General features: G+C 43.0%; 1 protein-coding gene across 2 annotated transcripts in view; it reads right to left on the bottom strand.

Annotated features, from left to right (window-relative positions):
• Window positions 1-3690: 3690 nt before the first annotated feature.
• Window positions 3691-23922, bottom strand: part of cep112 (centrosomal protein 112) — a 96939-nt gene continuing 76707 nt past the window's right edge. For both annotated transcript variants that reach the window (XM_041956924.1, XM_041956925.1), the window contains exons 23-26: window positions 13797-13886; window positions 6606-6707; window positions 4654-4718; window positions 3691-4059 (exon numbers count right to left, since the gene is read on the bottom strand). In XM_041956924.1, coding sequence (XP_041812858.1) covers window positions 4056-4059; window positions 4654-4718; window positions 6606-6707; window positions 13797-13886 — 261 coding nt within the window. In that variant the 3' untranslated portion in view covers window positions 3691-4055. The remainder of the gene's footprint in view (window positions 4060-4653; window positions 4719-6605; window positions 6708-13796; window positions 13887-23922) is intronic.

Genomic DNA, 23922 nt, shown 5'->3' with positions numbered 1-23922 from the left:
TTTTAGGCATAAGTTTGATCAAACAAAGGGAATTCAGTTTTCTCCACCAAAGTTGTGAAGGTATCAACGTGGAGAAGACTCTCAAAGATCATTTAGACCATAATGTTGGAAGATAAAAATGTAAAGCGTCACATGTGAAAAGTTAAATGTATGAATAATAATATGTTATTTGGTGTGTTTAGAGTAAGTGCAAAGTGAATTTAAATGCTGGTGCGACTGTATAAAGTCAATGCAAAGACTAAACTGTGCACAAATAGACCGAGACAGTCGAGTGTCAGCAGGTTGAAGACTCAAGCAATGAAAATATGCACCTGTCCCAAAGGACCGAAGACAAAAGGAAAAATGAGGGACCTTAAACTCACTCAGTTAGATTTGATCACATTTCAAATGAGCTACTTTGCAGAATGAATGAATGGAAGATCAAAAAGGAGAAAAGAAAACAACTTCAACATCAGCTTCATCTGCATTAGTGTGGCTGTGACCACAGTCTTCTTACCCATTACCACTTCTGGTGCGAGAGTTTTTGTATATGAATAAAAGAGATAAATGGAAAGAGTGAGACAGATATACCAGACAGAGACATAGGCCAAGCAATACAGACAAACCTCCCACACTGTCTTGAGTGCAGGGTCTTCTGTCCCTCTGTTCAGCCCACACTATCAGCCCAGACGGCAGATTTATGCCACAATCGCACAAACACATCCTGCTGTGCCTCCTTCACTGAGGCTCTATAGCTTCTAACCCACTTGTTCTCAAATCACGCAGCTGCATATCCTTTTCATAGCTCTTGTTGCGTTTGAGTGACAGGGCCGGGGAAAAAAAGGAAAGCATCACTGCCATAAATACCGTACCAACAAAGAGGCGAACGATACAAGCTAGGAAGAGAGACAAAGGCAGAGAAGGCAGAAAACATGATGGAAGACATCAGTGTGTGTGAGAAGTCTTGGCGATAAACAGGTTTATTTATGCAAGCAGCGTACAGCAGCCAAACGCAGGCCTCCTAGGGTCTGACTCAGAATACAGCGCTATAAAAAGCTCCGGTGGCACACGCAAACACACACGTACAATGACTTTGTCAATCACATGCTGATGTACAGTCAATCCCAGAGGCCCGTCACAAGCACACACAGTCACATGTGTGAACGTAGTACGAGGGGGCACTGAGTGACTTCAAGTCACCCTCTTCTGCGACTGATTAGAAACGACTGCCGGGCTTTAAATTCACGCCCTTGAATAACCTCTCTGACATCCTGCACGAATAAAATGCTTCAAAACAAAAACTGGTTCAGCTGTACAGCGACTTAAAGAGGATACGCAGTTGCTCTACGTCTCTGACTCATGAGGGTGCTTTTTAACCGTGCATTTTGAGCGTGTGCAGCGATTTTTAAATGGGCCTTTGTGCACTCATGTCATGAAAACTAAATTCCACATTAACAAGCATGATACAGTACAGCAGCTGTGAGCACGAGCACGAAGCGAGAACATGGTGGAAGCCTTCGGAGCTCCCCGGCTGCCCTTTGCTGTTGTCACACAACAGTCCACTGTCTGATGTGGAGATAACTGAGAGGAAGCGAGGGCTTTGATCCTTAATGGGGCAATGTGGGCCGTGTGGAAATGACATTCATGCCTTGTATTTACACAAGCGCAATTACGGAGGTTTATTTTGGTGGTAGACAATCAATTAGGGTGAAACTATGTCAGAGTAATAACACAGATTAAAGGAAAGGTCGTAGCTGGAGCCGGTTTGGGTGTAAATTTGCAAAATAGGGGCCTGCTTAAAGGTATAATACGTAACAAATATTTCCAATAATGTTCAAACCAAGAGAAATTTCATTTGGTCGCCTGTGAATGGCGACACAGGAAACACCAGATGATACGTCAAAGAGTGAGGAAGGAAGTTGGCGAACTTTTCAACAGACAATCCGACAACCACGTCAGTCGCTATCTTACGTAGCGATCAATGAGCTGTGTGAAAGCAGACCGGCTTCAAACTCCCTCCTCCAGTGCTCATTTTTGCTCGTCACTTTTCGTGTGTATAAGTGAACACAACACCATGAATGCCTTCGAGGGGAGACCGTCCAAGAGTTTCTGCCATTTAACCCCAGAGATTTAACCGATAATGTAGATCCCGTATAAAGTAGAGTTGCTCCAAAAAAAGAACAGACGTATTTGTTGTTTCATGCTTTCTGTTTTACTTTAAAGTCCGTATCAGGAGCAGGTAGAGGTATCAGGAAACAATACCTGATAAATACCAGGTGTGACAGCTGATTGTAGGCCTAAACTGGAGGATAACAGCTAAACATGCCAACACCCAAAGCTGTCAATATCAGGTAAAGTACTTTTATACCATGGCTGAATAACAGTGTAAATCTCTGTGTTTTTGTATATTGTTCTTACATTATTGTCTTTTTCACGAACATCTTGGTTCCAGATTGAACACTTCTGTTCATCTAGAGATGTAAATGAGCAATCTGGTATTTATTAGCTGACGCCTCTACCTGCTCCTGTAGATCAAGTAACACAGAACCCTTGAAACAGAAAGGACACACTTATTGGAGGATGATCAGGCTTTTCACACCACCTCTGAGTGTTCAGAATACTTTTACCTTTTGACACAGTTGGACGACATGTACTTTGTTTGCTTTAAGCATGAAATGCTTAAATGACACATACAGTACATGCAAAAAATGTCACACATACTTCCTTGCATATACACAAGTGCGCATGTACTTATGATGCTATGTTGCAATAGTTATGAATCCTCGGTGCACTTCTTCCAGAAACAACAGACTCTACAAAGGCTTCGTGCTGAAAGACTAAATTCCTGTTTCTCAGATGTCGGTCTGACAGTCCTCTCTCCTTTCGTCTCTCTTTTTTTGTTTCTTCTTTCTCTCTCTCCCTCTCCCTGCCTGGGCAGCAGAATCAGCACATCAAATAAACACAGAGAGGGGTATAGTGTTTCGCTTGGAGACAGCGGGACAGGTCACGGACAATGGGAACACATGGAAATGCGTGAACTGCGGGTGTAAAAAGAAAAGCAATTCCAATGCAAATAAGTGTGGGGGCCTCTTTGAAATCAAATCTGATTTTGGAATTTAATAATTCCTCCAAACTGTTTTCCAGGAAAAAACTGGATTCTTTTGAAATGATCAGTATTCAAGCCTGTGCATTCCTCACCTACCAGAGACACAAAACACCAACGGATGGGGGCTCATTCTGAAGCCCATCCTTGGTCCACCAAATGTTATTATCATCATAAAACCTCCACGCTCTGGAGACACTGGAGGAGACACGGCGGCCGTTCCATGGACTCCAGTGTCTGAGTCATTCCGCTTGGGTTTGAGTGGAGCCGTCGGTAAAACACAAAGTGGTGGCGGAGGCAGAAACAGTGAGTCCAAGGACTGTAGCGTTTGGCCTGAGGTTCAAACAATCGACTCGCAGCACTCTTTATCTGAACCAACCACAAACCCCCAGCTACTCTTTACAGTTCAAATGGGGGCTTGAGCAGAAAGGCAACGCTTAGAAGTGATGGGGGAGATGGGAATTCAAGGTCTTTGACTTTAGTGTAAAGTTACAGAGCTAATCTTGGTTAACATGCATGTTGTCGTCATGTTAAAAAGAGGGGCCCCTAATTGAGGAAATAATTATGAGGGATTTGAAGAAGATGAAAAAAAAGCATGACAACAGAAAGTACGAAAATCCTTTTTATTAAAAACGATGGATTTCTGTAAGAATGCGACAATTGATATCATATATCAATAGCAATAATGCTAAGTTAATGATATCAAAAATAAAAAAATAACAATGCAACTAGCTGTGAACATAAAAATAGGCATTTTTTCCAACAAGACAGAGCAAAACTAAAATCTGACAATGAATAAATAGTTCATATGTTAATAAAACCATGAGAGGCCACAGCACTTCAAACTAAAAGATGACTGGTCCAGTGGGATAACAGGTGTGTAAAATACTTAGAACAGTTAGTAATGCTCACATCTGATGGACGTCTTATCCTTCATATCCCGTTGGAGGGTGCGGCTGTGGTTCTTCCCTGGTTACCTGTACAGAAAGAGTTGGCTTAATTCAGCGTTAAACCATGAAACTGACAACATAACACATGTGCACTGACACTAAAGAACATCACAGGGGAAACAAATTTAAACTAACTCTCTCTGATTGACTGTTCCTTGAGATCCTCAACATCTCTGTCACTTTAAGTTGCGAGGCAGAGTACAGTGAAATTACTGTTATTTACTGTGATGTGTGTGACTGACAGTCCTGAGAGATGTTTGCAGAGATGTGAGCGTCAGCGTCGTTTTGACGAGGCCTCTTATCACTGCGAATGTATAGATGCTTTTCATAAAGACATAAATGGTTCTTACAGTATGATGGATGGGAGGCAAATGAAAACCCTCAGGACTGGAAGCTGTCATAGTCAAAGACAAGATCTGCACCATTAATAGTGCGCTACAAAGTACACTGCAATCCAATGAATAATTCTGAATGTGCATACTTTACTACACTCACCACCTGAAGCACACTAAGGCACATACACACATGCATTGTACTCTACAGAGGTATAAACTCCCATGTGAACTATGTGCAGGCACGTATGCACACACATTTCTATACAAGATAAACAATCATGCTAACCTCCTGCTGCGACAGGCATCCAGGTCTTCCTGTAGCAAAGAGGCTCTCTTCTGAAGGAAGTTAACCTGCAACACAGACACACAATGCAACATTTGGCACAGACTAATCTTCAAAACAGACTCACTCTGATCAGTGGTGTAGTCAGAAACTTGCCAGAAACTTGAAGTGGAGAGGGTATGATGGCTTTGGGTCAATTGTGCTTTTGGGCGGAGGGGGTTAGCTAAGTGGAAGAAAGGCTCGGTTGTTGAGTCCTGGGGTCAGGACAGCAGGGGTTGGGGGTCAGGAGATTAGGGCAGCGCGGTTAAGGCGCATGGGGACAGAGGGAAGATTATGAGCCAGGTTAGTTGAGGTTAGGACGCTGCGAGAGGAGGCAGCGCCATTCTTTTGTTTGGCTACAAAGTGTGAGTTTATTTATGAAGTGTCTTTGGCTGAAGAGAAAATAAATCCCATCTACATTTACACGGCATCTAGAGCCTGGCAGAATAATCACGGCTCCAAAAGAATCCTTATTGTTCTGGGACTACCGTACTGGAGCCGAGGGTACATTCCTTTCTGTGGGGGAGACCTCAGGAAAGTTCTAGCATTTCATTTGGCACTTCACAGTGGTGAAGTATATGCAAAACCCCACCGAAATGTGGTCGGATGCCTCCAGAGACATGAAAACTCTCCCCACCTTTTTTTCACTATGTAAAAATAATGCACTTTAATGTGCAAAACCCTAGACATCGTCAATGAGAGGAGAGACCATTCTGGTCACGAATTACATCTTATAAACATATCCGAACACAGAGCTGTGGTCTGTGCGCTGAAATGGGATCTTGGTCGACCTATTTGAACAAGGCAGGAGTTTATGATGAGCTCCTTTTACAAACACTGTAGGGTGCTATCATCATTACAGAAAATCCTATTTTGTTCACATTGCAAAAGCTAAGAAAATGAATGATTCACTGTCATTCAGTGATATTAGTAAGAGACACGGCTCAGAGGAACAACGTGGTTATATGAATGTGGCTATGCAAGGGCTGATTGTGTGATCTGATGGAGAGACGAGAAGAGATTACGGTTTATAAAGAGGACTGGTAGACAGCAATGTCTGATGGACCATCTTCAGTGCTTGGGCATGTTACTTGGGGTTGTGTTTCTGATAGCTTAGAAAGATCAGTCTAATTGTCTAATTTGGTCTTTAGTCCAAATTCCTTCAATGAAATAAGAATGGTTTCATTAGCTGAGCATGCTCAGAGCGGATTCAGACTGCAAAGTCTTGCGTTAAAACAGCACAGGAGGCTGCGTTGGAGCCGGTGTGCAGTTTATGGTACTGGTGAGACATTCCAGGAAGTCCAGTTTAAATAACAGATTAATATGTTCAGGCTTATAAGACGGAAAACACTGCACAGCGGTTTGTAACACTCACATATGGGATTTTATGACTCTGGAACATCATCACAGCAGTGACAATTTTATCTTTTGCCACAAACATTGTGAGTAAAAGTACGTCCTTGTTATGTGTGCTTGCATGTATGTGATTGGCCACACAGAGCTTTGCTGGATGACATCACGTTGCAATTCAGTAACTGTTGAGCAAGATTAAACTTTTTTTGCCGGATGACCCTACGCTGTTTTGCTGGAGCCCCCTGAGTTAGCACCTCCACTGGGCCGACGGGCGGCGTTTTGTCATGCAGGGCTATTGCTTGGTTTGGTGGTTTCATTAAAAATAACTTAAAAAACACAAAAACAAAAACAAACATTTGTGGAAATGTAGAGGATTAAAAGGATATGTATGAATGAAAGAGAAAAAGACAGAATGAGCATTTTTCAGGTTGAAAGTGAGCACATTAGCCCCCCAGACAATTTCTAACATGCTTGAAACTAAAGTCACCAGATTGAATATGTCAGCATGTTTGTTCTCGTCCTGTCTGTATCTGATCTGCATCTGGCAAACAGTCAATTCTCACCTGAGCTTTCAGAGAGGTGATGGTGTCCTCTAGTTCCTGTCTGAGCTCTGCTGGCATCAAACCTTTGATCTTCTCCTCGTACTCCTGACGCACCACAGTCACCTGAGAAGACAGACGCAGGACAACCAAACAGTGTCACTTCATTTAGAAGGAACACCTGAACAAATTCATATTACACATTAGTTATTCAACCATCTATGCACACACAAAAACACCTGCATCGCCAGTAAACCCTTAAAACGCGTGATCGTCGTCAGGATTCTTAATTTAAAATATTTTTCTTGATGTTGACACAATTAAAGACTGTTCAATCATGAGGAAAAAGGCTCAGTATCAAGCAAACTAATATTAATCATTGTTGAGTAAGTGCTTCCTCTACCCATTCACATACACACTCACATGTATGCACTTACAGACGTGGCGCCCGAGTGAACAGCCTCCCAGGAGGCACACACACACACACACACACACACACACACACACACACACACACACACAGACAGACAGACAGACAGACAGTGGGTATCCCCTCTTTATTCATGGCTCAGAGTATTCCCTTGCTCTTCACAGCTCCTTCACATCTCCACAGGGGGTCCGCAGACTGGCATGACTCGCTCTGCACAACACCCCCTACTGGCTGCTGATGACTACAGCCAGATCTAACACAATGCATTTACGGGCCTGTTACACAGCTGGGTTTGGAAGAGGACAGGGCCACGGTGGAGGGCAGAACACATCAAACGCAGCAGCAGCTCAATAGCTTGCTAGCTAGCTAGCTCCACTGGGGAGGACTGGAGGAAGTCTGTCTGGGGCTAAATTACACTCCACTAAACCAGAGTCTGATTATAGAAGTTGAAAAGGGTTTGGTTAGCGCAACCCCCCTCCGTTTACCCACAAACACACATGAATGGACGCGCGCGCACGCACACACACACACATACGCAGACATGTGCACACACAAACACACATGCATGCACAAAGACAGAGCTTTTACAGTACTGTAAAAGCATTTACAGCATTTTGAAAAGAGTCGCTGAATCAATTAATCCAGAGCTCGATGAATAGTTTAACAGAGCTCAAGGAATCAACGGGGGCTGTGAAAAGCAACAGTTTTCGCCCACATACTTCAAGGTGTAACCAGGGGAGAGTCTGAGCATTTCAAGCGACCATAATGTCTTTGACAGAGCCAAAGTCCAGCGAACATTAAGAATATCCCCACGCACCCCAACCTTGCCTCTCACCAGTCCGGTCTTTCAAGTGAAGGGAGCGTGAATGAGGTGAGGTGAGGGGGAGGGAAAAAGATTGGTTTTCCTAAAATAATTTTCCTGTTGTGGATTTAACTGATTGTTCTGGCTTTGGCTAATTAATCTTCCTGGGCACAATGAAAGGGATTGGGAAGCACTTCAAAGCAACCTCCAGTATAAATGATCCCAACATGAAGCAGCTCACTTTGTCTCAGCACAGTGTGCAGTAGATTAGTCTGCCACAACTTTGCCAAATTTTTCAGGCTCCTTCTGCCCTATTCATTTTAAAGTGTTGGGACACTTAATATTGGGTCGAGAGTCCATCAGTTTACAGGAATATGTCTTTTTCCTCTCCGTGTGAGAATGAAGTCGAGGATAATTTGAGAGTGACGGGTTCCAGAAGCTTTAATTTGAATGTTCAAGAGTTAAAAAATCAGCTGAAGCGACGGGATTGCAGATTTTCAAAAAAAGTCTATCTATCTATAGCAACTTCTGTAGTCATAACAAAATGGCAAGCCAAGACAAAACACACTCCACTACCTCAGACCGAAGCAATAAACAATGGCTGAATAAACACATCCCTTACCAACCACTCTGAATATAAGTCTAGATTCTTCAAAAGCCACGCTCCTTAGTTTTGCATTCTTGGTTCATGTATGGTGCAGTCACCACAGCAATGAGAGATCCGCTCTGCCTAAATTACAAGCTCCTTTGTGGCAAAGCTGTCTCCATTTTCCTTCCCATACATTAGAATGGGCAAGGCTACAACAGCGTATTCACCGGGACTCACAGGGAGCAACGAGGACGACTGGATACTGTACATACAGTCGTACGGCTGATCAGACTAGACAAGCCACGAATGTTTGCTTTAGAAACGACGACAGACTAGAACTAATCTATTATGTGGTACAATAAGGTTGAGTGTCTGGCATCTGTCCTAATGACTTTGTGGTCGACTGCGCTGAATGTCTGGTGTGGCCGTTGGTGTGAGACAGAAAAGCACAATAAAATAGCATGTATCATTATATTTTATGGTTGCATTATAAAAGTTGTATTGTTCTTATCATAAAACAAGCTTTGCTTTGGTGTTATTGCATCATAGATACATAAGGCATGTACATTAGTTGAGTACTTGCTGTATATCTACGTTAGTGAAAAGTAGCAGCCAGCTCAAGATCAGTGTATTGGCAGGGATCAAAATAAACAGAACACCAGCACAACACATGAATAGTATTGTGGGCAAACAATAAATAACAATAAATGTATTGCCCACAATAAATCAGAGGACTACTTGTGTGTGAGTACCAGTGTTCTGTTTGTTTTGTACTGTAAACCTACATGAATCTGAATGCATACGATACAGATTTCTGCTCTTGTTACACAGCAGCAGACCAAAGCATTTGCAATCACGTCTCTACACAGCATGTCTAACTAAAGCTAAGCCATAGTTTACTATGCAATGTGTGTGGGTGGAATCAGCAGCCTTTTTTATAGCAACATCTCTGTTGTGGAAACGTATGCTAGGCTAACAGATACAGAAAAAAGTACCAATTCAAATCTCTGGCTTCACTGAGTCTCTCAATGGCATTAAAATTCAAAACAGGAGCATCTCTCAAACTCCCCAAAGATGTCTGACTACTGAGAGACATTGTTCCTTCAGCGTTGCATCCTCTCGCCTCTTCCAAGTTCCCTCCTCTCACATCTCTATTTTTCTTCACGAAAACATTTTTCTCCTCTTTCAACATCTTTTTAGAGCAAAGGCATGTTTGTTTTTCTGACAGGTGGCAGGAGGCATGTGATGGCATCTCGGGAGGGGAAAAAAAAAAAAAAGCCTTCTCACCATTAGGACAGATGTCGGGTGCCTTTGAACGATACTGTTGATCAAACCTTCCATGAGGTTTTGGTCATTGACGGACTCCAGATGACAGTGAGCAGGAAAGCAAAGAGAGGGAGGGAAACACGGGGGAAAAAAGTGAGCCACTGCTTCCCAAAGCAATGAAAAGGGACTTTGACTTTCTGGAGAAAAATCAGGTTTTATCTCCACAGCTCTTTTTAAAAAGAGATTTTGTTTGTTCCTGATGAAGCGTGATTCTCTGGTTTTGAAGACTGCGAGGAGCGGCAGTCGTTTTCCCCTCCCAGTCATCTTAAAATGACAACATTTCATCTATATATAGTCTTTAGATTGTGGTTTTGACTTTCCCTTGCGTTTGGTACTGTCACATGGCGTGGTTTTTGACAGCTGCCAGCAGAAAGGAACAAGCCCTCAACACTTTCAACGTTCAAATGAAGTTTGTCACATCGTTGGGAAGCTTGATGTATGCTAATGAAGTTGAGGGGTGTGTGTGTGTGTGTGTGTGTACAGGTTTGCGTGGGACGAGCTGGGGGAGGGGTGTGTAGCTGCTGGAAATACATTTTTGATAAACCCCCCTTGTTCCACAGTGACAAAAACCTTGTCAGGAACAAGGGGGTACATCAAAAATGACGCCACTTACAAAGTTTGCACCTCCACATCCACTGAATTGGCAGTCAGAGAGTTCACCAAGGAACGATTTGAATTCCAAAACGCTTTGCTGCGAGAGGGAAAAAAGAAAGCCCTTCACAAAAGTGAAAAAAGGAGGAAAAAGGCAGGAGGAGATTAGAAGTGGCTACAGATCTTAGTGAAGTTGTTACAACTATGGGATGGATTGGTACCTGCTGATGTAATGTGCCTCAACAAAAAGCACACAGGAACATGACTGAGCCTACAGAGCTGAAGTTCAACTCCTCTGCATTTTTACGTATGCACCAACACTGAAAACAACCACAGAAATGATTTATTTTTTATTTTACCAAGTTCCCATGATGCAGGAGAATACATCTCTGAAACTTGTTCAGTTCACCAAGCCCACTGTCTCATTATGTATTTATCCAAAGGGCTGTACTCTTCAACATTCTGCTCCTCTCTTCAAGGAGAATCGAACCACACACTGAGCTGCTGATCCACCATTTTAGAGTGGGGGAGCCTGCGAGGGCCCTGCAAGTGTAAGGCAAGCAACATCTGTGTGAAGTCTGGGCAGAAAGGCTGTTTTTGCATGTGAGGGATCAGATTACAAAGACAAGTCTTGGCAGATAAACGAGGGCAATATTAGTATGAGGAGACGGAGTGGAGGTTTTCTTATCATACGCAAAGAACAATGCATGCATGAACCAGTGTGCACACATGAATGCAGTTACACATACGATGTGCACCAATGCAAACAGTCACACTGTTACACAAATACCACTGAAAAACACACGGCAGAAGGGCGGTTTGTCTGCTGACACCATGCACACACCTGACCTTAGGTGAGCGCAGGGTAGGAGGCAGAAGTAAATAAGTGATTCAGACAGAACTGTGACTTGTTGGCAAAAGAAAAGGGGTGTTCACCTCAACCAAGGGACAGTGACCAGCAGATTCAGTGACCAAGAAAACAAGCACCAGTTAGAGTTCACTGCACACATTTACAGTGAGGAGTCGTCTACCCACTGAGCACCTTTGATGATTGATTACTGAAGACTAAAGAGCACTGAGTAGATACGGCTCACCTGGGACAAACTGATGTGCAGGGAAAGCTACTGGGCATATAAATTAAACAGAATTTAACCACACGGACTAAATGAAGAACTTTATTTAATACATTTTTCTATAATGTTTGAAGAGATAATTCTATCTTGTTGATGTTCCTTTGTTGTTTTCTAGGCAATGTGATGATTTATAATGTGTTTTTAAATATATGCTATGGCTATTTGTCATCAGCTAGAACCTGTGCATCCTATGAGAGACAGCTATTAGCTGGGTGCAGGCATTTTAAATGTCTACGCTGCCTCTTCTTACTCTGATGAAGACCTTATGTTTATGTTTACATTGAAACAGTTGCTGTCCCTTACTGGAAAGCTCTGACTACAACTGTGTGCTTCAGATGTCATCTTTCCAGATCCTGCCTCAGCTGTCCAATCTGTTGAGGCATCGCTTTTAGCTCAGAGTTGGCCGATGTGGCGAGATTCCTTCATTCTTATGCGACTATGGCACACTTCCTGTTTGTGTCTTTGCTGCCAACTTTGACATTGCAGCACAATCTGCGATAAATTAGTGAAATGTGTTTGTGGCAGAGAATCAAGAACTCCAGTACCTAAAATTGATACCAAATGCTTAGTCAGATTCTTAGTCTTGTTTACTCATTCTTTGCTTCAACATATTGCCTGATTTAAATCATAATGTTGCTGATTTTATACCAGAATGCAGCACGTTTGGTATCAGTGCCAGTGTTTCTATTTGGTGCCAATACCATAAAACCATTCAACCACACAAGACTAAGCTATAAGTGATTTTAAGTGTTTTAATGTGTGAAATAAAAGCATAAATAATCAACGGAAACACCATCAAGAAAAATGAGGTTTGTAGATGTTGAAATGTGATGAAAAATGTAATGAAACTTGTGAATATGTGTCGCGACTTCAAAGCAGAGGGCAAACATTTGATTGAACCACCATTATCTATCTGAGGTAGAGCTCATGGCTTGAGTAACTGTAACAGGTAATAACATATTAGTGGTCGCCCAGTATTTTCAAGGGCCGGTGCCAATATTTAGAGAACAGGGTGGCCTTTTGCCACATGCATCTGATAAAATACAGCAATTTAATAATAATAACAGATCAGACACATTTGCTGAACTTCAATGTACATTTATATGAATGTCATTGGCAACATGGTCTCTGCTCATGAATTCTTAAAACTTTTTTTAGTGCACTTAACAACAGCATTCATCAGCAAATAGCAGCATCTCGTTGTTTCTGAGAGAGATTGAAAATTTGGAAACTTATATAAATAAATGATGAATAAATAAACAATGTCAGTGCACACAGTAGTGCCCAGCAGCACTTTTTTGTTTTTGGTCCCAAATTAAGAATTAAGAGATCAAATTAAGACATTTTGCCAATCTTTCGGAAAACTTTTCACCATTAAACTTCTTCAATGCTGCATCATGCAGCAATAACACCAAAAAAACACGAAGGAAATGCTAAAAAAAAAGACCCACCCACGCCTTGTCCAGATGAAATGATCTGACATTATACCAGACAGGTTCAGGGGTCAGCTTCTCCTAAGTTATAGGAAACAACGTGCAGCGCCTCTGGGACTGGGTCAGTGACCAACAACTTCTAAAAACCACTGACCCCTTTCTGCAGATTTATGACAGCCAGACACTGAGGTGTGTGACGAGTGTGTGAAGTGTGTACAAGGGTCAGTGGGCGGATCAGAGGGGACACAGGAGAATGAATGCCTTTGGTGTACATACCAGCGTACAAAGAACAGCCTCCTGTGTGAGTGTAGTCATTAGTGCTTTCTTCTCTGTGTGTGTCAAGGTCAAAACAGAGCCTGATTACAGGGCATTCTGGAGAGCCATGGGGAGTGTGTGTGCGGGTGTGTGTGCACACACAGGCTTCCCTCTGAACACAGGCGGTGGTGGCATTCCTGGCCCTAGGCGCTGGCTCTTGAAGCCAAATCTCAAGGAATTTGGGAAATGTGCAAGGGGGCATATCTCTGGCTCTGAACAGGAGAATGAGAGATGGTAGAGTGATGAGGGGAGGGCATAAAGGAATCCATTTTTTTGTCTTTTGTAGCCCCCTGCAGGGTCTGGTAAGGATGGCAGCTGAGGGGTGAGGGGCTATGGACATCAGGTGACAGGGGAGCAAGAACCCAAAAGAGGATGACTTGATAATTAAGAAGAAGTCAAACAGAGGTGGCGAGAAGCAAAAAGAAATGTGATGAAAAGGCTGAGGGCGGTGGGTTGAAAACCGTTGGGCAGAGAGAGTGATGCAACGGTAATGAGCAAATGAGTTGAGTAAGAGACAGCCTGTCGCTCTTGTACGTGCCTGACAAGCATGAAAAAGAGACAGTGTGAGATGGAGAGTAAAAGAGTGGTTGCATTACCTTCTCTTCAGTCTCGAGCGCTTTGCTGAGCAGCTTCTTCTCTGAGCAGTGCAGCTGCCTCTGTAGACTTTCCACCTTTTCCTGCAGAACCTGGGGGAGGGGAGAGACAGTCAGTGTCAGCGGCTGAGTGACGGGGAAAAGGAAAAGCAACTTGAGATCTGTGTGGCGTGATGTGTAACCGATGCACAGTGATGTGCACTAATCTATAGTTAAATTTGAGGTGACGAGAGACAAAGGCGGAAGCTGAATGACAGGAGAGAAACAGAAAGCAAGAGTGATCAAGACAGACAGAGCGAATAAAAGAATATTTAAGACACACAAGACAGGACAGAGGGACAGTGAGGAGAGATGCAGCCTGTGATTAGTCTTTGCGTGTTAAAAGGCTAATAATAAGTCATGACAGTAATTACCGGAAAGCTGGCCTCATTAAGCCCAAACTCATTTCTAGACAAGGGCACACAGAAAGAGAGACTTGCTCACTCAGGGAATTAGCACACTCTCGATGCTTTTGTAAAGTTGCATTCCTTTACAATAATTATTTCTTTAGCGTTAATAAGAGAGATATACTGCATCATTTAGTGGGTAAGAATCCAACTCACATGTACTGCAATACCTGAGCTGATCACATTTCCCCACAGGGTGCCAATGAAGAATTTAATCTATTTTGCTTTCTAAGATTCAGGCAAGATAGAAAAAAAGGAAATTTACTGTGTGTGTGTGTGTGTGTGTGTGTGTGTGTGTGTGTGTGCACGCACACGTGTAGGGCACTTTTTCCCCTCCCTGTCTGTAAGTGATATCAGTGGAAAGAAAGGCAAAGTTCCTGCATGTGATGCAGAACCAGATGTTTTGAGTGCACATGTGGACACTTCGTCTTTGATTAGTCTGTATGGAAAGCAGAGAGAGTGATATGTGCACGCACACACGCCTGAAAATAAAAGCACACACATGTATTTACACTTCCAGACATGCACACGTGCACACACACAACGCCTCCAACAAGTGTAGGGGGGCACTGGCTACCATCAATATCCTCAGCGTCTCTCCACAGTGGAGTTGAGTGAGGGGGCCAGGTGTTGCCTTGTTGATTCTCTGAGCTGAGGGAAACACAGTCCAGGTGATAGGCATGACCGGCCTGATCTACAACCCACCACACTGACATAAATCAAACACAGACTGTTAGGCTTCAGGGCCAGGTTGAACTTCTGGGGAGCAACTTTCTGAGAACTACCAACTAAAAAGGTGAAAACGTGCAACACAAAACAAAAGCTGAAACTTTTGTTGTCAGGTAGATTGTGAGATACAGCAGATCTAACAGCAGCTGAAAATCTTTTTTTCATGTGTAATAATTTTCTTTTAATAATTTGAAACATCAAGTCTGCAGCACGGTGTGAACCCACACCTGAGCCGCATCGATGCAGGTAAATCAACTTTATGATGTACCCCCATGCTTTGCAGAGGCTTATCTAGGCCTCTGGCAGAGGGAGCTCTCTACATTACTCGACTATGATTGTGGAGAATGTTGCGGTCAGTTTTAGCTCTGCAGCATGAAAGGCAGCTGGTTTCCAGCGTGTTGATCCTATTAATCAGGGTATTTCTTAGCCAGTCACGATCCCACATCTCCATCCAGTGCAATCCCTTGCCTTCGATTTCATCATTTCATTTTGTTTATTGGTGAATTAAAAGGCTCAACGACACTACAGAAGCATTTTTAGTGCAGTTGACACGAGTTTTCTGACTGTATTGACCAAGGCATGTGAGTGTGAGGTTTCTTCCTTCTTCTTTTGGAGGTTTTCCTTATTGAGGGTCAAAGGACAACAAACATCACAGAATGTTGTAAAGTCTGCTGACACTGATGCTCATGTTTTCTAATTTAGCAGTTAATTTAGCACACACAAAGATTAAACTACTGTACTGTACTGAAAACAGTGTGTTTCTTGTTGTGTATCAGTGGATTGTCTAGTAGGTACTTCAAAGCACATAAAGAGTTGCAGTTCCTATCCTTCCTCCCACTCACACTTGCCCAACTGTGACCCTACTCTCACCTACATCCGTCCTTTGCGGCAGCAGTACAACTGACAAAGAGGATGAGAGACCCTGACAAACCACCAACCCTACCCCCTCTTTCTAAACCCACTTCAGATTCCCCGCACCGTGACACAGCATTTCTGGACCAGGTCTTCTGGGAAGTAAAGCTGACTAGTGGGCCTCACTGGTGACGTGTTCGCCCCTTTCATGTGGGTTCTGTATCTGATGTGTTCAAAACAACTCTGACAGTAGAAGTTCAACAATTGTTGCTTCATTAATAGAATCATACGGGATGATTTTGCGGATGAATAAAAGCACTTTGTGAGTCAGAAAGAGCCTCAGAAATATTTAGTCATTATCACCGTCAGACATTAGTTGTATTATACAGTATCATGGGCTGTTTTTAGGCACAGAGCAACAGACATCACACTAACGCTGACAGCCACAGATCTTAATTTAAGAAAAAGACAACTGAAAACAAATCCATGACGTAAACAATGGAGACACCTGTGAACACCTGCACAGTCCTCCTGATGCAGTGTGAACCAGTGTGTGATCCAGTGCTAGACCTCAAACGATAATGAACAGCTGTTTCTCAATGTATAATTGATCTGTTCTGTATATATACACAGACACATGTATTACAGGCACACCCGTAAACACTCAACGTACACACAAGATGCTGGTTGTTTCTATAGTATTTATTGTGTGAAGGTGTGTGAATGACTGTGTGTAGAGGAACCTGCTTAAGTGTCTCCAGATGCTCTGGGCGATATGGTCTTTATCAGCCATGGAGACTGAGATCATTGCAAACAGGCCAGGAAGAGGGGGAAATAAGATTTCTTTAGGGCGGGGGGAGAGAGAGGAGAATGAAAGAGAAAGGTATATGAAGGAGCAAAAAGTAAATAAAATGCAAAGCAAGAAGCTTGGGGAGATAAGACAGAAATGTGATGTCAGGAAGAGAGAAAGAAGTCCAGAAAGGTGAGAGACAGCAAGATATTGAGGAAGAGGGGAGGGACATGAAGGACAAAAACACGTGGCTGGAGTGAGGAGACAGGGCCGCGGTGCACCTCCGCTGCACAGTGGGAAGCTTGAAGGCCTCTCTCACCTCTCCATCAGCAATGTGCCTCTGCCTTTCATTCCAAACTTTGGCTCACAGGATTAGCGAGGCACACGCGCACGCAAGCACCAACAAACACACCGCTCAGAGCAATCCATGCAGGTATAGGCATGCATTAATATTAACAGCAAAAGTTCTAAAAATGTGAGTGCTACACTCAGTCAAATGAATGTGCAGTTCCAGTGTTGTACACACACACACACACACGCACACAGACACACCAACGACTGAGTCATCTTTCCTGGGTGGTCCTCCTGCGCAGATAAGGCAAGCATGTTTCCCTAGGGTGAAGTAAAAGCAACAGAGGGCAGGAAAAAAAGCAAAGAAGAAAGAAGGGAGGGAATAGTGGGAGGAGGAAAAAAGGCCAGGGGCCTCTTTAAACTTGGTGTTTTGTTAGGATCCGAGCTGCTCTGCATGTGCGGCGGGGCCTTCTATTTGCAGCGCGCTGTCAGAAGTTTCTCCCAAAGTCTGGATTAAAGAGATCCTCTAATGACACTGAGGCTGGACGACTTCAGACAGCAGCAAAAACCTCACACTGCACCGCCTCCAGCCAAGGACACACAAACACACACACACATGCACGCACGTACACATGCACACACAAGCAAAAGGGTAAGAACAGATAGATACACAAGGGGCACGAAGCACACAGACGCACATAAGCAAAGACACAATATGTGGACTGCGCCCACACACGCACACACCAGCTTTAGTAGAACAAGGCGGTGTGTGTATGTATGTCTACTGATCTAATAGTAAATAATAAAGGAGGTGCTAACCTCAAGGAGAGGTGGATGGCCAGAGAGATGAACACAGACTCTCTTTTATCTGCACTTTTATCAAAGGACTGTGGGAAAGGTAAAGAAGTGAGTGTAAGAGAGAAGCTGGAGGAGGAGGAGGAGGAGGAGGAGGAGGAGGAGGAGAGGTCTCCCTCCTGAGGTGTTAGAGAAGTGAAACTTTTGCTTTGCTGTCTGTCTGTCTGTGCGTTGGAATAAAAAGATGTGGTTTAGCAAGTCGACCAGGACAGCCCCTCTGAAATATATCACTGATATTGGTATGAATTGACTTGCTTTCAGTACTTTGATGCTTTTCAGCACTTCTCCCAGAGTTGATTTCGAACTGAGGAGGGAAAATACTGTGATGGCTGCACCAGCAAACTCTCCTGAACAGCAAATACAACAGTTATCTCGTCTATTGCAATATGCACATATGTCGGCACAGTTATGGAGGCGCCTTTCCTGGTACTGATGAAAATAGTAAGACAATTGCCGCGGTAATGAAGACATGTTGCAACTGAGCTGTGCCCACAGGGGGAACGCACTGTTCTCTATCTCCCCGTCTCCGTCTCTTTCAGCTGCTGTGAGCTACAGTAGAAAGAGAATAGGAAACAACTCTGAAATATGCGCCATATGCCCTGTGTGTGTATTTGTGTGTGTGTGTGTGTGCGTGCGCGCGTGTTTGTGTGTATGTGTGTGTGTGTGTGTGTGTAGGCTTACCTAAATATATTCTGTTTATCAAACAGTATATAATTTAATGGATGTCAAGTTTAGCAAAACTTGCAAATACAATTGCAGACTAAAAACTCTTGATTATGTCTTGAAAACAATAAATAAAACATAGATCCCTGTTTTATTTAAGGATGCAATGTTCAGGTTCTTACCAGAAAAGCAGTCGCTGATGCCACCCAAGCTGTTACAAAGATTAGCAGGAAACAAAATGCCTCTATATGCAGCTAGCTGAGACTACTCAGTTGAGGTCAGCCTTCTATCCTGTTGGCTGCATTACAGTGTAATTTCAAAAAAGGTTAAGGTATTTAAACGTGTGAATGTGAAAGAGTCACTTGCAGTGCTGATGCCAGCTCTGTAGCACTATGCAGATTTTTGCTTTTTCAGCTCCTTGTCGGTCCTTTGTTGTCAGAATGTAAGTGAAACATAAGGATTTAACGAAGCAATCTCAAAGATCTCGGTTTCTTTCTCATTGGCGGCACCTATGGCCATAAGCAATAATTGCAGGTGTGTTTTTGGACCTCATTTCCCAGAGGTCTGACGTCAGTCAGGGGGCACATGGGCCACGCCTCCATAACAACTGGAGGTTTGTTCAGCCATAGTAACTGTTTACCACCAACGCTACCAGAGACCGAAAAAAACAGTGAGTTGAAGAGCAAGTCTGTTGCTCTGCTCTGGTGGACCAACCACTGCTGGGTGATGGGACATGCATCACTAACTGTGCGCCGCTTGTGATTTTTCCCAAGAATGTCACCACAGTCACCCAGTTTGTAATACTTAAAAATGCATGGGCCTTCCCAGTCACCACTGTGTTACCTCATTCAGTGACAGATAGTAACTTCACAGCGATTACTTAAATGAAAATCTTGGAGATGACTAACTCCTTCGGTTAAAACTTTGAAAAGTTTTGTATATTATCGCAATTGTTTAAATGGCATTTGATGACAATATTTTCAACGTATAACCCATTCTACAGGATCTGCTGGACAGATTTCTTGGCCAAATTGCTTAAAAAGTGAAATCCTTTGCTTACAGTATAGTGGTATACATGGGTTTATAAGCGAGGTGCCAATGCTTTAATGGTGCCTTGTCTACTCCTGCCTACAGCCTGGATTTATGTTAACATAAGATTTTTCAAACAGGGAAGCACAAGACATTAGGCTGTCATGGTTTCTTTGTACTTAGCATTAGGCCTGTGGTTTAATGAGTAATATCCGTTTGTTGTCCGTGAGTAGAGTACGGTCTCTATGAGCTGTTCTACTTCCCACGTTCCCGAGTTGCATCCTGGAATGTTATCTCTCTGCTTCTTCCACCTCCTGTGATATGTGGATCAAACACTGCCGGGAATCTGCCCACAGCCGGAAAAGTCATCAATCAGCCAACACCAGGCACACATGCAGAGGCGCACGCACGCACACACACAATCATATACGTACATGGACATGAACATGAACGCAGATGGGTGCTTATGCACATACAACTCAGCAGAACAAGCCCTTATACAGTATGAACTTATGAACTTGTTATGGCTAATTTGTTGGGAAATAAATGTCCACTTACACATTCAGAAAAATCAGAACAACATGGGCATGACACTGGAATCCTCACCTTTTAAAAGTCCAGCATTCAGTAACATTTAAACCCCAGTTTATTGAGATAACACCTGAGTTAAATCACTTAAATCACTCATACAGTGTCAATTACCCTCTAACACCAAAACATCCACTTCCATTAAAGATCACATTTTCACAGATTACATTCTTTTACAGTTTGAAATGCAGCTTTTTTACACACACCTATCATCATGCACTGTCAATATAAATCCAGCACATTACATAATGCATATAGACATGCATACATGCATATACTGGACATAATCATCCAATCCATGTGTGCATATTCATTCAAGATTTATTTATTTGCACTATCTGTATTGTTTACAACTTAGCATACCTGACTTATACATAGACTTTAAAATATGTTGTTGGCCATGTCTTTCCATACTAATGCACATTACAGTCCTCCTGACTATTCTTTATTTTGTTCTTGCTGCATGTCTGTTCCTGTGTTACTACATTGAGAGCGATGAAAAACCGGAGTCAGATTTCTTGTATGTGTAGACATACTATACTTGGCCAGTAAACAAATAGTGTATGTAAATCTCTTTGCCTTGCAAATGTTTGAAAATTTCATGAGTCACTATTTTGGCGTTGTCTCTCTACAATTTCACACTGAATTAGTTAATGTGCAGTACGACCAGCATATGTAAGCTGGGAGCAGTTGCCCATAACTTTATACACAGAGGGGCTGTTTTGGTTTATTGGACAGGAAAACCAAAGATTTGTCGTAAAGGCATAAAACAGTCTGCACAGAGCTACAGACTGAGGTGTTGATTCTCAGTGGGATTAACAACAACACCCCTCCATGTTATAGTTTTTTTATGCTGTTGGTCATTTTTTTTACATACATATGTACACCTATCTTTTCACATACTAGTGTACATTACAGTTCTGACCAGTCTTTATTCTCTACCATTCTTTCCATTTATTAGTTCAGTATATGTTGTCCTTGTCTAGCTGTATGTCTATTCCCATGTTAGAACACTGAGAGCAATGAAAAACAGAAGTCAAATTCATCGTATGTGTACATATAATTGGGCAATAAAAGCCGTTCTGATTCTGATATTACAGGGACTCCTTTAACGTTAATACTTAAAAAATATCTTAATATCTTTACAGAAAAATGAAAATCCTGAAAGTAGTATTCATGCCCATATGCACATAAAAAGAAGAAAGTGACAGAAACACAGATGGCTTAACAAACTTCAGTAAACAAATGTGCAGTTCAAGGTTGACACGAAGAACATGGACATGTGTTGAAGGACATGGACAGACACACACACAGAGAAGACAAACGCACACACGCATTCACACAACGACTGAAGCAGCTCTTTGCCTCTGCAACAGAGGGTATCCAGCACACCTGTTCTTGATCCACTGCTGCCATTCCTTCCCACAGGCAAAGTCATCCTTTCAACCCCCTCAGAAACTAATGCATATATAACTAAAGAACTACAGACAAACTGCAGCTGCTACAACTAGCCCCATTGAACGTGCGCATGTTTGTGTGGCTGTGTGAGCACACGAGCCTTGTCCCTCATTACTGGTACGCATGCATGAAAGCAAAGAACCTAGATCACATGGACTAACATGGAAGAAAGGTACACCCCCATTGTCTGGTGTACAAAGAACAGTGCACCTCATATATTCACTCTCACCCTCAAACAGAGTGAGACAATGGTCACTGTTGCATTATGTAATGTGTCTGCTGTCACTTCACCCAGAGGACACTACAATAGGACCTTCTCTTTGACTAGCACCAGAAGTTACTGCTGGATGGGCCTGGATCAAAGGTGTGTATCCCTGTGTGTGTGTGCAAACACTGAGTACATGTGGGTGTATGTTAGAAAATGCAACACTATAGAAAGATTTAGAGACAGGGGCACTAACTCAAAGCTGTGCTTGTGTGCGAGTTTGAGGGACAGAAAGATACAGATAAAGAGTTAGTGAGGAGAAAATGGGATATAGTATATATAAGCCCATTTATAAGAATGATTATAGTTGTGTGTGTGTGTGCGCGTGCATATGTGTGCCTGCGCATGGCAGCATTCGTCAGGCAGAAAGACAGGAAGCACTGCTGTGGGGAGCAGGAACAGCGGTGCTGATCAAAGCCCAGGCGGGTGACACTATGGGCGGAGTGCCATTGTTTATTCACCAGCCACCTCTCCCTTTTGGCAGGGCGAGGTGAGCATGTGTGCTTGTGTATGTGTGTGGGAAGACAGACAGAGAGTTTGAGACAGAAAAGAGTCAGAAGATACAGAGTTGGAAAGATGGTTGTGTGTGTGTGTGTGAGAGAGAGAGAAGAGACATGGCCTGTGTGTGTGTGTGAGAGTGTGTGTGTGTGTGTGTCTTTGTACCTTTCTCTTGGCAGGCTAATGTGGGCTTGAGTTCTGTCAGATTTGGCAGCTGCACATTTCAGGCACACTCACACACACACTCTCACAAAAAAAACACTGCCCTGTGCACGTGGCCACAAAAAAACACAAATCATGTACTCAAGTAATCCCAATAATCTCCCTATTAAACCTCACTTTTACGTCAAACCCTGCATCTCATCAAAGACAAAATCCATGCACAAATGGAGACACTTTACCAAGACACCACATGTAGGGAAGGAGATGACAAAAGGAAGTAAATCACGCTCCAACTCAAATGCTGGCTATGCCCCAAAGTGCTACACTGGCTTCCTCCATGCTGGTTCCCATTCTCCTAACCTGGAATGAATAGATTGGACAGATGAAAGCAAACACAATGCTTTCATCTGGCTTTCACCTTTCACAGTCCTTTGACACCGGCCTGGCTGCAGTGCATTAAAAATGCCCACTCCTTCCTCGCCTACTGTTATGAGATAATTGGTAACCTAAATATAACTGGCTACAACTGACTACATCTCCATGTGAGAAATCATTCATAGCAAACAAAGGCAGGAAGTAAGGTGAAAGATTAGAGAGATTAGAATTTACAAAACTTCAGCTTCTCTTTATTTATTATCTGTGTGATGCTGCAGCTTCCTGCTCCTGATGGATGGATGTGTTAATTTTTAGTCCACCAGCATATTGTTGAATCTCGCCTCCATACAGTCTATGTATGAACAATGAGCTAAAAGTGGCTAAAAAGTTGAGTTAGACAGCACATCTCACATAGCCAGACCTTTCTCCACAGTGCTCCACACAGTTCCTCCACTGTGTCAGCGTTGGAAAATCTGCCAGCACCTGTTATCATTCTGGCATAGGAGGAAAAAACACTCTGGCTTGTTCAACCTTTTTTAAACCAATTACAATCACCTTGAGCGGTGCAAAGCCTAGGACGCATCAACGGTGCACTTGCAAAATAGTGTTGGGAGGCCTGAAATTGGAAGCCAATGGCCCACAGTCTACATCCAGCGAATCAGACTAAACAGTACAAGAAGCCCTTTCCCATTAAAATGAGTCATTTATTTCAGTGTTAATTAAAATATCTCTAATTGAAAGACAACACAGCAAAGCTACTTGATGCTCCATCCAACAGTGTGTTGGCTCATTAATCTGGACAGGGACACTTACCACCCTGTGCACTTCATGTCTGCAACAGACGCGTTGACATTTACTCTATTTGCTATTCAAACCAACTAAGGCCAGTAATGCAAAGCCAGTGCCCCTGTCTGTTACAACACATGCCAAGCCGGCACACACTCGAGCACATGCCTATATGTACACACACACACACCACACAAAAATACAAAAAAACCCCAGATAATGAGCATACTTAACTGTACTACCGTTGTTCTAAAAAAAGGGGTTTACGAGATACAAAGGACTCTGCAGTTAACACCCATATTTAACAAGTCACAAGTACAGTAGAGCCACAGAGGGAGCTAA

Source organism: Chelmon rostratus, chromosome 17 (genome assembly GCF_017976325.1).
Source record: "Chelmon rostratus isolate fCheRos1 chromosome 17, fCheRos1.pri, whole genome shotgun sequence".
Lineage (NCBI taxonomy): Eukaryota > Metazoa > Chordata > Actinopteri > Chaetodontiformes > Chaetodontidae > Chelmon > Chelmon rostratus.
The sequence above is the reverse complement of the archived record's forward strand: the minus strand, read 5'-3'. Positions and strand labels throughout refer to the sequence as shown.